The sequence below is a fragment of the Ovis canadensis genome, chromosome 5 (assembly GCF_042477335.2).
Source record: "Ovis canadensis isolate MfBH-ARS-UI-01 breed Bighorn chromosome 5, ARS-UI_OviCan_v2, whole genome shotgun sequence".
NCBI classification, from domain to species: Eukaryota; Metazoa; Chordata; class Mammalia; order Artiodactyla; family Bovidae; genus Ovis; species Ovis canadensis.
The window spans coordinates 44,666,360-44,680,482 of NC_091249.1; the positions used below are offsets into that span (position 1 = coordinate 44,666,360).

Here is a 14,123-nt window from a genome sequence, read left to right on the forward strand (position 1 = left end):
AAAGGATGAGATGGCTGGATGGCATCACTGACTCGATGGATGTGAGTTTGAATGAACTCCGTAATTTAGTGATGGACAAGGAGGCCTGGTGTGCTGCAATTCATGGGCTCACAAAGAGTTGGACACAACTGAGCGACTGAACTGAACTGGACTGCAAGGATATCCAACCAGTCCATCCCAGTCCTGGGTGTTCATTGGAAGGACTGATGCTGAGGTTGAAACTCCAATACTTTGGCCACCTTATACGGAGTTGACTCATTGGAAGAGGCCCTGATGCTGGGAGGGAATGGGGGCAGGAGGAGAAGGGGACAACAGAGGATGAGATGGCTGGATGGTATCACCAACTTGATGCACATGAGTTTGGGTGAACTCCAGGTGTTGATGATGGACAGGGAGGCCTGGCATGCTGCTATTCGTGGTGTCGCAAAGAGTTGGACACGACTGAGTGACTGAACTGAGGTGAAGCATAAAAAGGGCTCCAAAACAACTGCAGATGGTTACTACAGTCACGAAATCAAAAGACACTTGCTCCTTGGAAGAAAAGCTATGACAATGCTAGACAGTGTACTAAAAAGCAGAGACATTACTTTGCCACCAAAAGTCTATATAGTCAAAGCTATGGTTTTTCCAGTAGTTGTGTATTGAAGTGACAGTTGGACCATAAAGAAGGCTGAATGCTGAGGAACTGATGCATTTGAACTATGATGTTGCAGAAGACTTGAGAGTCCCTTGGACTGTATGGAAATCAAACTAGTTAATCCTAAAGGAAATTAGTCCTGAATATTCATTGGAAGGGCTGATGCTGAAGCTGAATCTCCAGTGCTTTACCACCTAATGGGAAGAGCCAATTCATTGGATAAGACCCTGATGCTGGGAAAGATTGAAGGCAGGAGGAGAAGGGAATGACAGAGGATGAGATGGTTGGATGGCATTACCAATTCAATGGACATGAATTTGAGCAAGCTCCAGGTGATGGTGATGGACAGGGAAGCTTGGGGTGATGCAGTCCATGGCGTCTCAAAGAATCTTACACAACTGAGTGACTGAACAACAGGGAGCTGTAAGCAGTCTAGTATATTGCAGTCAAGACTGTATGCTGTTTGGACTAGCATGAGGGCATAACTCTTAGGAGATCATGTTGGAGAAAGAACTATTAGGAGGACTGGGAACAAGATTTATAGTCAGGATAATTATTATTATTATTATTATAGTAAGATAATTCAGAGAGAGTATAATAAAGCAGCTATTTATAAATAAGTGGTGGGGGAGTAGGGCAGGGATTGGACATTTCCACCCCAGGCCTAATACAGCAAGAGATAGAGTGGCTTATTAGAGCCTAGAGACAGAGTGGCTAAGTAGAGGGAGCTGCCTTCCTCACAGGAGGCACTGGGTCTGTGGAGGAATGCTGCAGACCTGCAGTGACATTGAAAGGAGGGAGCTGGGAGAACAAATACCTTGATGGGACTGCAGGGAAACTGAGCCCTTTGTTTTGTCCTTGCACGTTAGAAGGGAGAGAGGGGGAGAAGAGAGAAAGCAGTTCTGGAAGGGGCGAAGAGAAGATCTCCTCCCAGCATAAGTGACACTTGTAGAATTGAAGATTAAGTAGGAGTTGAGTTGATGGAAAAGGGAAGGAGGCAAACAGAGCAATATGGCAAGAAGCTGTGGCATGAGTGTGCCTGGTGAATCAAGAGACTAAAATAATGCCAGTGCAGCTGGGGTGGAGAGAGCAAGGAGGTGGGATATGAAGTTAATGAGGCAGACTAGACAGGGCCAGTCATGCTAAATTAAATACTTTTGCCTTTTTCCCAAGAGCAATGCAACATCACAAAGGAGTCTGCTCCTGGATAATAGACAGTGGTATAGGGAATAAGTTAATTTTATGTGAAGGTTCTTTATAAATCACACAGTACAATGTTAATAGTACTTAGTGTTATTAAACTTTAAGAACACTGTCTCTATTTCTAGTTTTCTTGAATTCACAATAAATTGGTTCCTATTTTACTATCTATAATAATGCAAAGATACTTATTAAATGAATGAAATGCCTGACAAAAATCAGAAAAAGTGTTTTTAGAGTGACACTCTTAACAGAAAAATTGGTTTTCTGCTTTGGTGGATATACAGATAATTCTTATTTTTCAAGGCAGTACAGGATTATAAAAATGATCTTGCAAGTTTAAACCATCCAAAGTGATCTTAATAATCACTGGGAAAATTATGATTATTATATAACCTTTAAATATTTTTTGGCAAAACATGAAATACTCCCTTACTGTTGGTTATAAATGTAAAGGGAAATGAAAAAAAATGGTAAAGCCAATATTTATTTAATACTCTGAAATTTAAAGCATTAAGAACATTGAGATTTAAAGTGTTTTATTTCTTTGAAAAAAGAGACATAAATGGCCTACACAATGAAAAAGTCTTACTAGCACTGTTTTCCCAGCTACCAGGCTTTTTCTTCATTGAGGGCAAATGACATTATCCTTCCAGAGGTAGTCTTTGCATATGCAAGCAAACATACTCACAAATACGCTGACAAAATTTTCTCCCTTTTAAAAACACCCATTCTAAGCAGCTAATATTTATTGAGCATTTGCTGTGTACCAGAAAATGTGCTGACCTATCTATTCTTTTTGAGAAGGAAATGGCAACCCACTCCTTTATTCTTGCCTGGAGAATCCATGGACAGAGGAATCTGGCATTGAGCTGCAGTCCATGGGGTCGCAGAGTTGGACACGACTGAGCAACTTTCACTTCACTTTATATTCTTTATTTCATTTAGTCCCCCAATAAACGTTGCAACAGGCTGTCATGGGAGAGGGAAATCTGTCTCTGAAAATTTAACGTCTTTTCCCAAGATCATGCATTTGGTATGTGGTAGAGCAGTTATTCTCATACAAGTATTTTGAATTCTTGAGTGCAGGCTATTAATAACCAGACTACACTATCTAGGATCTGTGTCTAGGTCACGAAATAGCATTTTATTAGTCCAACAGTCCTTTTGTGGTGGGGGGGATTCTTTTTTGCTAATTCAGTCTATGAAAACATGGTGCTCAGGCGGTTTGAGAGAGGCTAAGGCTTGTCCAAAAGCGTTAGATATCTCTCTCTCTCAGGAGATTGTCTGGCCACCATCTGCACTGGGAAATTGGCCAGGCCTCTTGGAAGGAGTCCAGCCCTGAGTGCATGTCTATGGTCTGTTCTCTGAAAACTCTCAGGCAGTCACTCCTTGCTGGGCATTCTCACCCAGCCTGGGAGAGCCCCTGCCTTTGCACGCACACACACGTGCATTGTTTTGCTCATTCCAAAACAAATATACCCAACAAAGTGTCTTAAACTTACTTGATAGAAATATGGAGCTTAGGAAATCTCACACATGCCAAAGTCTGTGCACCTTCCTGATTTCATAAACTGAGTGCCCGTGGCAGATTATGTTTAATAGTCTGTTGTGAGCAGAGATACCACCCTGCTCAGGTCTGATGAGCAGTTGTGTGTGTTTTCTAGCTATCTGCTTTCTGAGTGTGTCTCTTGGAACACTCTTGAAGCGTCTCATGCTCCCTTTTCTCCACCATGGACACCTCACCTTTCTTTGTGACAGTGGTGGTGCTGAATGTTTTCTCTGATGCCTTTCATTTGAGAGTGGAAAGTTTGAAGGTGAAGTCCAACTTTTAAAAAAGTCAAGTGAACTTTATTGGCTTCAGAAACTCTGGGTCAAATTTCAGTAAGAAATGTATACACTCTGTCCTGAGATATTTTGTCTTGCAGACTAAGCGCTTCTCCAAGGAAGTTTTCAAAGGAACTGTGCAAAACCTGATTAACAGTTGCATGTGAAGGATGATGACTTACAATAGATGCTAATGTTCAGGGGAATATGCTATATTTTCCCGCCAACCTGAAGGCCTTGGATCCTGGCATCATTGGGTGTTTGTGTTCAAGAGTAAAACAATGTCTTAGGATATTTAGGTGTTTGGAGTCATTTCTTTTTTATACTAGGTTTTTGTTTAGAAATCTAGTTTCCAGTTGGTTCAGCTCCAGGCACATGCTTTTTGACTTGTAGTTTTTTTTAATAAATATTAGACAAAGATTATATCCCATCTGTAAAATGACTTGTATTTACTATTTTGTAATAAATAAAACTGGTAAATAAAACTGTTAAGGGAAGCACTCTGACTGAAACTGCCCACCCTGGCCAGGCACCGTAGTAACGATTTGCATTAGCTATTTTATGACAGGAGGTCCTGGTAAGGAACACAGAACTAATAACCCACCACCAACCGCAAGAGTTCAGAAAAGGTCAAAAAGAGACACCACATATGCGACCACCTCCCAGAATCCTTCTTGGCATCCATCTTGGCTGAACAAGGCGTGCACCACCAGGAGGGACTCTGAGTCAGAATGATTGGCTAAAGACAACCAGGAAATTAATCCCATTACCATAAAACCCGAGACTGCTAGCAGAGTTGTTCTCCTGGTTTCCCTTAACCTACTGCTCTCCATCTGGGTGCCCTTTCCCAGTAAAATCGCTTGATTTGTCAGCACATGTGTCTCCTTGGACAATTCATTTCTGGGTGTTAGACAAGAGCCCAGTTTCAGGCTCTGGAAGGGGTCCTCCTTCCTAAAACAAAGCTAATTAAAATATTTCTAGGTAGAGGTAGCTATATCTCAGTAGATGATCTCATTTGCTACTTTTGATCCTGGGTGGCCTTGGCTTGCAGTTGCTTGAAGTCAGGATTTTAGTTCTGGGCCAGAGGTTGAAGTCAGGCAGTGAGAATGTTGAATCCTAGCCTCTAGACCACCAGAGACCAGTGCCCAGTGACATGGCCCTTGCCCGTCAGCTGTGTAGAAATGAATTTTCACATAGAGATGGGATGTAAAGAAGCAAGTAAAGTGCTTGCTTTACAAAGGAAAAAGGGTACATGTGGATAGATACACAGGTGGGCTCAGAGAGAGTTCTGCCCGCCTGGTAGTTTGAATTACCTTTGTGGGGCATTTCTATGTTTCTTTCTGCCAATCATCTTGCTTTGCCTGGTTTTGAGTTTGTATTTTGGTATATCTCAGGGTCCTCCCACATGTGCTGATGGATCTCTTAGACAGGATGGATTGTAGCAAAGAGGCCGATGGGCTGGTTGACATCACTACTCTGGGGTGGCACCCCCTCGCTTTTTGATCTTCAAGAAGCCTTTCTGTGCGTGTGTAGGTGGGAAGGTCTCCTTGACTTCAAGAGTGAGAAATGTGGTCTTTCATCTGGTCAGGGCTTAGCCCCTTCTCTTCTTCATCTTGGAGTATCTGTCCACAGGGCACAAACTCCAGCTTTTCAGCCTGAGAGCCATCTATCTCCTGCCTCACTTTATTTGGAAGTTTGAGTTCAGCCAGGGTGAAGTGACTTTCACTTTCATCTTAAAGTTTATTTTCTTAAAGTTTAATTTCTTCCTCTTTTATTCATTCTGCTTTTGGAGGACATGTCTTTCCAGGTCATACCTAGGTTTTTAAAAATCTTGTGCTCCATTCTCCACTAGAACCTCACTCTATCACTTGCTTCTCAAATCTTTTCTTTTCACTAGCTTCTCTTGTCCTGAAAGCACTGATAGCCATTCTGTACCCTCTAGTAGCTTCAATTACTTAAAAAAGCAAAACTTTTCAAATAAGAATTCTGTATTCTCTACCTGTTTATCCCCATGAATATGGCTTTCTATCTCCACCACTCCTAAAGCCACTATTCTGAAATAACAAATGAGTTACTGATTTGCCAACTCTGATGTCCCTTTTTAAAATTGAAGAATTAATGATTTACATTGAAAAAAAAAAACAACCTAATAGTTACCAGAGGGGGGAGGGGAGGAAGGAAGGGCATGATAAGGATATGGGCTTTAGAGACACAATCTGTTTTGTGAAACAAACAAACAAACAAACAAACAAAAAAACCCAACAGGGATATATTTTACAGCACAGGGAAACATAGCCACTATTTTGTAATAATTTTAAATAGAATATAATTTGATGCCTTTCAACCCACAACCTAATTAAGTTCTATAGCATTTGATGGAAACTCTTTCTACTACCACGGCTTCCAAGACAAGTGTTGTTTTTCTTTTTTGGTTTTGATATTTTTATGTTCTTTTTCTGTATCCTGTCAAGGTTTCTTCATCTAATATCCCCTAAATATAGAGCTACTTTAATTTTCCAAGTGTCTCTGTCTGGACCCCCCCTCTGCTGTCTTTCTTTTTATTAATATATCGTCTCTTCTCTGCCATTTCAGCCTTTTCAATTTTACTTATGATCTCTATGTGGATAACTTTCAGGTAACCAGTGTTACAGAAAATAATGCAGGGGGATAAAAAGACAGGAGTTTGTACTAAAGGGGCAAGATGAAAACTGTTAGCATTGGTAAGATTCAGGATTTTGCTGAATGTCTGGTAGAAGGTATGAGAGAAAGTGAGTGGTCAAGAATAAGACCCTAGAAACTGGTAGAATGGAATATTCTTTTACTATTAAGCAAAAGATTTTAACTAGGTTGTGGAGGATGGTGAAATCAAGTGTATGTTTTTGATGTCTATGTTTCATAGACATTTCATATTTAATATCAGACCACCCTAACTGCTTCTTGAGAAATCTGTATGCAGGTTAAGAAGCAACAGTTAGAACCAGACATGGAACAATGGGTTGGTTCCAAATTGAGAAAGTAGTACATCAAGGCTGTATATTGTCACCTAGCTTATTAAACTTCTATGCAGAGTACAACACGTGGAATCAGGGCTGGATAAAGCACAAGCTGGAATCAAGATTGCCAGGAGAAATAACAATAACCTCAGATATGCAGATGACACCACCCTTATGGCAGAAAGTGAAGAGGAACTAAAAAGCCTCTTGATGAAAATGAAAGAGAAGAGTGAAAAAGCTGCCTTAAAACTCAACATTCAAAAAACTAAGATCATGACATCCAATCCTATCACTTCATAGCAAATAGATGGAAAAACAATGGAAACTGTGACAGACTTTATTTTCTTGGGCTCCAAAATCACTGCAGATGGTTACTGCAGCCATGAAATTAAAAGATGCTTGCTCCTTGGAAGAAAATCTATGACAAACCTAGATGGCAGAGACATCATTTTGCCAACAAAGGTTCATCTAGTCAATGTTATGGTTTTTCCAATAGTCATGTACGGAAGTGAGAGTTGGACCATAAAGAAGGCTGAGTGCAGAAGAACTGATGCTTTTGAGCTGCAGTGTTGGAGAAAATTCTTGAGAATCCCCTGGACTGCCGGGAGATCAAACGAGCCAATCCTAATGGAAAACAGTCCTGAATATTCATTGGAAGGACTGATGCTGAAGCTTAAGCTCCAATATTTTGACCACCTAATGCAAAGAGCTGATTCATTAGAAAAGACCTTGTTGCTAGAAATGATTGAGGGCATAAGGAGAAGGGGACAACAGAGGATGAGATGGTTGGATGGCATTACAGACTCAATGGACATGAGTTTGAGCAAGCTCCAGGAGATGGTGAAGGACAGGGAAGCCTGGCATGCTGAAGTTCATGGGGTTGCAAAGATTCAGACATGACTGAGAGACTAAGCAACATCAATGAAACATCTAAGGGGAAATATCAATAAATTTTACATATATAATTTATTTTTTTAATTGGAGGATAATTGCTTTACAATGTTATGTTGGCTTCTGCCATACAACAGTGCAAAGCAGCCATAATTATACATATATCCACTCCCTCTTGAGCCTCCCTCTCATCCCTTTTAGGTCATCACAAAGTACCAGGTTGAACTCTCTATATTATATAGCAACTTCTCACCAGCTGTTTTATTCATGGTAGTGTGTATATGCTGATGCTACTTTCTCCATTCATCCCACTCTTTCCTTCCCTCATTGTGTCCAAAAGTCCATTCTCTATCTCCAATCCTTCCCTTCAAACATGTGCATCAACACCATTTTCTCTAGATTCCACGCTGCTGCTGCTGCTGCTGCTGCTAAGTCGCTTCAGTTGTGTCTGACTGTGTGTGACCCCATAGACGTTAGCCCACCATATATATGTGTTAATATATTGAATTTATTTTTCTCTTTCTGGCTTACTTTACCCTGCATAACAGACTCTACGTTCATCAATTTCACTAGAACGGACTCAGATCCATTCCTCTTTATGGCTGAATAGCATTCTGTTGTACATATGGACCACATCCTCCCTATGCATTCATCTATCAATGGACGTCCGGCCTGTTTCCATGTCCTAGCTACTGTTAAAAAAAATGGGTGTAAACCTTAGACAGACCCTTCTCCAAGGATATACAAATGACCAGAGAGCACATGAAAAGCTACTCAACATCACTAGTTATTAGAGAAATGTCAGTCAAGGCTACACTGAAGTATCACCTCACACTAGTCAGAGTGAGCAATATAAAAAAATCTACAAGTAATAAATCCTGGGGAGGATGTGGAGAAAAGGGAGCCCTCTTGCACTGTTGGTGGAAATGTGGGTTGGTGCAGCCACTGTGGAGAACAGTATGGAAATTTCTTTAAAAACTAGGAATAAAACTACCATATGACCCAGAAATCCCACTATTGGGCATCAACTCTGAGAAAACTATAATTGAAAAGCACACATGTACTCCAATGTTCATTCCTGATGATCTTGACAAAAAAAAAACAAAACAAAACAAGGTTGGTGTGGTGAACAGTGAACATAGCCTTACTTGGGAGGTACCAAAGAGAACAGAAAAATTGACGCCAGGAAGCAGGAACAACTTTTTCAAGAACTTTCATTGTAAAAGAGAGAGTGGTAACTTAGTGTTTGCTAAAAGGAATGTAGATCCAAAGGTGAAATTTTTTATTAGAAAAAAATAACACTATTTTTGTTTCTCATGGGAACCAACCAATAGAAAGTGAGAGGATAATTGTAGGTGTGATGGCCTTTTGTCCTTGAGTGTGTGGGAGGGTTGGGACTCAGGGCAAAGCAGGAGATTGGTTTTAGAAAGCAAAATATATGCTTCAAACTTTGAAGCAGAATAAAGTGCTTTGTATGTGACACAGGGGTGAATACATACTCAATTCAACGAGGAGAATATGTGAAGTTCTTCTGTGATTACTTCTGAATTTTCAGTGAAATGAGAGGATTATCGAATGACAGTGTGGAAGGAGAGGAGATTGAGAGATTTGAGATGAGAATGTATAATAATTTTCTAGGATAATGGCTACTGATGTTTTTGACAGCAACACAGAATAAGAAATATCACTATCCAAGATGTAAATACATGAAAACACGCACACACTAAGAATTTCAGGAGACAATATCCTTACTTCACTTACTTTCACTTCAATTCTATTTTATTAACAAAAGATGGATAGTAACTCACTAATCTCATGACACATCTATAGGCCGCAATATGCAGTTTGAAATACACTCATCTAGAAGAACTGAAGAGGACATTTTCTGCAGAAATGTAATAGCACTCCTGTGAGGCAAGATAAACCAACTTAAGCATAGACTGTGTAGTGAGATTGATCCACATAATCAAAAGCAAATCATCATGGACTCTCCAACCTCAATTATTCTTCTTGTTGTGATTCCTGCTTTTTTTCAACTTGTCTATTCTCTGGTTTGAACTCTACTAATTTTCTTCTTATACCCATTTCTGAATTTTCTTCATTGAAGCATCTGCAAAATTAAAAAGATTCTATCTCTAAACTCTCTCCAGCATGTCTTTGTTTCTATAATCTTTGGTTTCACCATGGTTCAGCCCTTTTTGCTTTATTTTTCTTTTATAGCTTTACTTTTCTATCATTATGATGATTGGTGCCCATGATAAGAAATTTATTTTTAAAAGACAAGTAGCTAAAGAAAATAAATATCAAACACAACATCACTAAGAGATTTTCCAGTTACATTTGTTGGTATATATATTTCCATTTTATATGCATATATTTTATATAATTTCCCCTGGAAGTCTCTCTCTCTATATATATATATGCAATTATATAATATAACCCTACCTTGCAATATGCTTATTTTTAAGATGACACATTGTGAATTTCTGTCCACCTCATTATGTGTTTGACAAAATCGTATTTAATAGCTGCAGAACATTTCCAAGTATGCGGTTTTAATTTAAATTGTTTTGTTGAGTTTGTGCAGTCATGTGTGTGTAGCTCTCAAATCTGGTACTGAAGGGTGCACAATTTGCCAAAGGCCCAAGCTGCTGTGCTCTAAAATTGATCCATCTCTTAGTTGGTTGCAAGGCTGCACTTCCTTTGGCCATGCTCACTCAATTGTGTCCAACTCTTTGCAAGCCTATGGACTAACCTGCTAAGACTTGTCTGTCTATGGGAGTCTTCAGGCAAGAATACTAGAGTGGTTTGCCATTTCCTTCACAATGGGATCTTCCCAACCCAGAGACTGGACCTGTGTCTCCTGCGTCTCCTGCATAAGCAGGCAGATTCTTTACCACTGAGCCGCCTGGGAAGCCCCTCCTATGGGTCCCTCCCAGTCAATAACTGAATGCCAGAAATGTACGTAGGCAGGCCCATTTCTCAGAAGCTTGGTATTCCTCTGATGAGCAATTTTATCTGGAGGTAAAAGACCTGTCTCCCAGACAGGTCTCTCTACTCTATTGAATTGCAGAATTTCCTGGAGAACTATGTACAACTTCCCTTTCTTCCTTCCCTCAGGATCAGGCTCACACAGAGTCTGAAGTCTCTCCCTGCTTCTCCCAGCTCTTTTCCCATTTCCTCTCAACATCCTTTATTTTTTCCCTAATACAGTTCTTTCCTGCACTTAATCCCATCTTGGCATCTGTTTCTCAGAGGACCCAAACTAACACCAACATCGAGGTTGTTTTCAGATTTTTATTCTCTACAACTAAACTTCTGATTGTTCAACATTTAGCACAGCATTCTCCTGTTGGGATCCCTTTGAAGCACTGCCATTGCTCACTAAATCGAACCTTACCTTTCCTTCTCACCTCCATAGCTGGGCTCTAGCCCATCTTTCCAACCACCAACCAGCACTCTTAGTCTAGCCAAAGGTCTACTGACCAAAATACATTAAGTCCCCTACATACGAACGAGTTCCATTCCAAGGGCAAGTTTGTAAGCCCAATTGGTTAGTAAGTCCAACAAGGTTAGCCTAGGAACCCAACTAACACAATCGCATATAGTACTGTACTATGACAGTTTATACTACTTTTCACATAAATAATACACAACAAACAAAAACTAAGACATTTCTAATCTTACAGTATAGTACCTTGAAAAGTACAGTAGGGCATTACAACATCTGGCATACAGGGGCTCCTATTGAGCAAAAAGGCCAAGAGGAGATACTGACTGGAGGACGGAGACAAGGTGGGAGAAAGCAGAGTTGAAGGATCCATTTGCAATATAGATGGAGAACAAACTGCAATTTCACTCATGCCTGGTGTTGCTGGCACAGGTTCTGGCTCCTTGCTGGATTCAATTCTACTTAAAAACATACTGTACTACTATACTCTGTGTAGTGTGTGTGTGCGCGCTAGTAACTCAGTCATGTCCGACTCTTTGTGACCCTATGGACTGTAGCCCGCCAGGCTCCTCTGTTCATGGAGCTCTCCAAGCAAAAATACTGGAGTGGGTTGTCATTTCCTTCTCCATGGAATATCCCTGACCCAGGGATCAAACCCTGGTCTCCCGTATCGCAGGCAGATTCTTTACCATCTGAGTCACCAGGGAAGATGCCCTATACGGTGGTATACAATAAAGTACACAAAAACACAACCACTTGTAGAGGATGCATACATGTGACAAAGTACGCCAAACACATGAACTAAGTTGACATGATTGGACATGTGAATGCATGCTTGCATCTTTGAATGCTCAAAACTTGAAGGTTCGTTTGTAGGGGACGTACTGTATTCTCCTACTCACTTTATTGCCCCTTCTCCCGCCTCCCCAAGGAAACAGCTGATGCTTCTTTTACTATGGATCCCTTCTTGACTTTTCCATCCTAATGTTCTTTCAGCTTCATTTTAAAGGCCACAGGAATGTGTTTTCTGCAGTGTATTCACTCTTTATGGTATGTTAAAAGGGAGGCTGTATAGTCTATTATCAGGTATATAGGTATGGTTATATTATCATTGCTAAAACACACACAAAAAGCTAGCTGAGACTGGGTTTGTTTGGGAAACACTGAGCTAAATGAAAAATAATCCAGTAATTTTTTGGTTTGGATTTTGTTTTTAATTTCAAGATTTACCAGAGCCCTTAACGTGCTAGCACACATCGTGTCTTTCCAAATCCAGCATTTATACATTTTTAGCTTTTCTTGAATTTGGTTGATCACAAAATCCTTCAAAAACAGATTGCACTTTTAGAAAAGGGTAAAACTTGTTACAGAACTTTGCACGGATTATTTTTGCAGTACTACATATCCTCCATCTTGCTATAGATATTTGCATATTTATCTTACACATGTTTCCACTTTAGCCTTTAACATAATGTCTTGAAAATAACAGGCATTTGTTGAGTTGAAATTCATCAACATTTATTGCAGGGTCATGGTCTGGAATAATATTTGGTCACTGTAAAAATTTAGTTTGCATCTATTTCAGTAGCTTTTTTGCAGTCTTTTTTATACCATCTCATTCTGGGCTGGGAAAATCATCTTGATGCTGGGCAAACAGCCATTGTTAACATGGGGCTAAATACATTTTCTCTACAAATCACTTTATTGAGACATTATAAGAGAAGAATATAAAAAGTAAGGAGGAAACAGCTGCCTCTGGGTCCTGGCACACCCTGTTTGTGAAGGCAGCCTATGGGTTAGTTGTGATTGTTTTCATTTCCAAGGGTATGTTTGTCAAAAAGGTACTCTGCCAGACCAGACTCGGGGGCCCCCATCTTAACCAAGTTGTTCACGTGGTCACCCAGTTCTTTGATAGATTTCACCTGCTCATTCAGATAGTGGGTTTCTAGGAAATCGCACAAATGGGGGTCACCTTTTTCTGATGCCAGAGTGTGCAATTCCAGCAACGACTGGTTCACATTCTTTTCCAAGAGCAGAGCACACTCCATGGCATTCAGCCCACTCTTCCAGTCGTTCTGGTCCGGTTTCTTGACGTCCTGCAGGCAGATCAGTCCTCCCCGCTGGTTCTGCAGCCTCATCAGCTTCTCCGCGTGCTCGGTCTCCTCCCGGGACAGTCGAAGGAAATATCTGGCAAAGTTGTGCAAGGCCACGTCATCTCGGGAGAAGTAATAGGCCATGGACAAGTACACGTAGGACGCATAGAGCTCCAGGTTGATCTGGCGGTTAATGGCGGCCTCGGAGTCCGGGTGAAAGTTCTGGCGCACCCGGGACGGGGCGCCGGCGGCATCTGCCGGCCCCCGGGAAGAGGCGGCTGCGGCCAGCAGGCGGATGGGGGCGGCCGGCGGGTAACCCGAGGACAGCCTGGGGACCCAGCGCGGCAGGAAAGCGAAGCCGTGGCGCGCACTGCGCAGGAACACCAACGATGTGCTGATGTGCTTGGGAAAGAACAAGAAACAGGGCAGCATAGCCTCTCTTATTTAGAAGTAGGGAAACTGAGGCCAGGCCGGCTCAGCGCGCAGTCAGGCGCCGCCCGGGCACCAGATCCGAATCAGAACGCAGCCTTAGGCGACAGCGACTGCGTCACACGCCCCTTCGCTTCCACACTCACCGGATTCCAGACGGAGGGCTGCTGCGGGCGCGCGCGCGTCATTCGCGGTGGGGAAAAGGCTGGAAACAGTTATAAACATTTCCCTCATCGTCGACGCGAGATTTCTGGTCTTGGGCGTTTGTAATTTACTATTTCATCTAAGTTTAAAATGCTGTCGAAAAAAGTAGATGCTGTGACTTGCAAAAGAAAGGATGGAGCCAAACCGTACTTGCCCTCCCTCTCTGACCTTTTTCTGTCCAAGGACCAAGAGATGGGGGAGACAAGGCAGTGAAATAGGGTAAAACAAAAATCAACACTGATTCATCTGAGAGTAAATAAAGGTCCACATCCAAAGAGGATGTTTATAAATTGACTTTCTGGTTATTTTTACAAATTTAAGTATGGAAATAGTTGCCGGTATACTGGGTAAATTTTCGAGTCTATAAGATAGTGCTTTCTTTAAAAATGACTTCTTAT

At 41.3% G+C, this 14,123-nt stretch overlaps 1 protein-coding gene across 1 annotated transcript; it reads right to left on the reverse strand.

Moving 5' to 3' along the window:
* Positions 1–12,196: 12,196 nt before the first annotated feature.
* Positions 12,197–13,869, reverse strand: FTMT (ferritin mitochondrial). Its single transcript, XM_069592829.1, has one exon. The coding sequence runs from the start codon at positions 13,522–13,524 to the stop codon at positions 12,796–12,798; it is 729 nt and encodes a 242-aa protein (XP_069448930.1). The 5' UTR covers positions 13,525–13,869; the 3' UTR covers positions 12,197–12,795.
* Between the last annotated feature and the right edge of the window lie 254 nt (positions 13,870–14,123).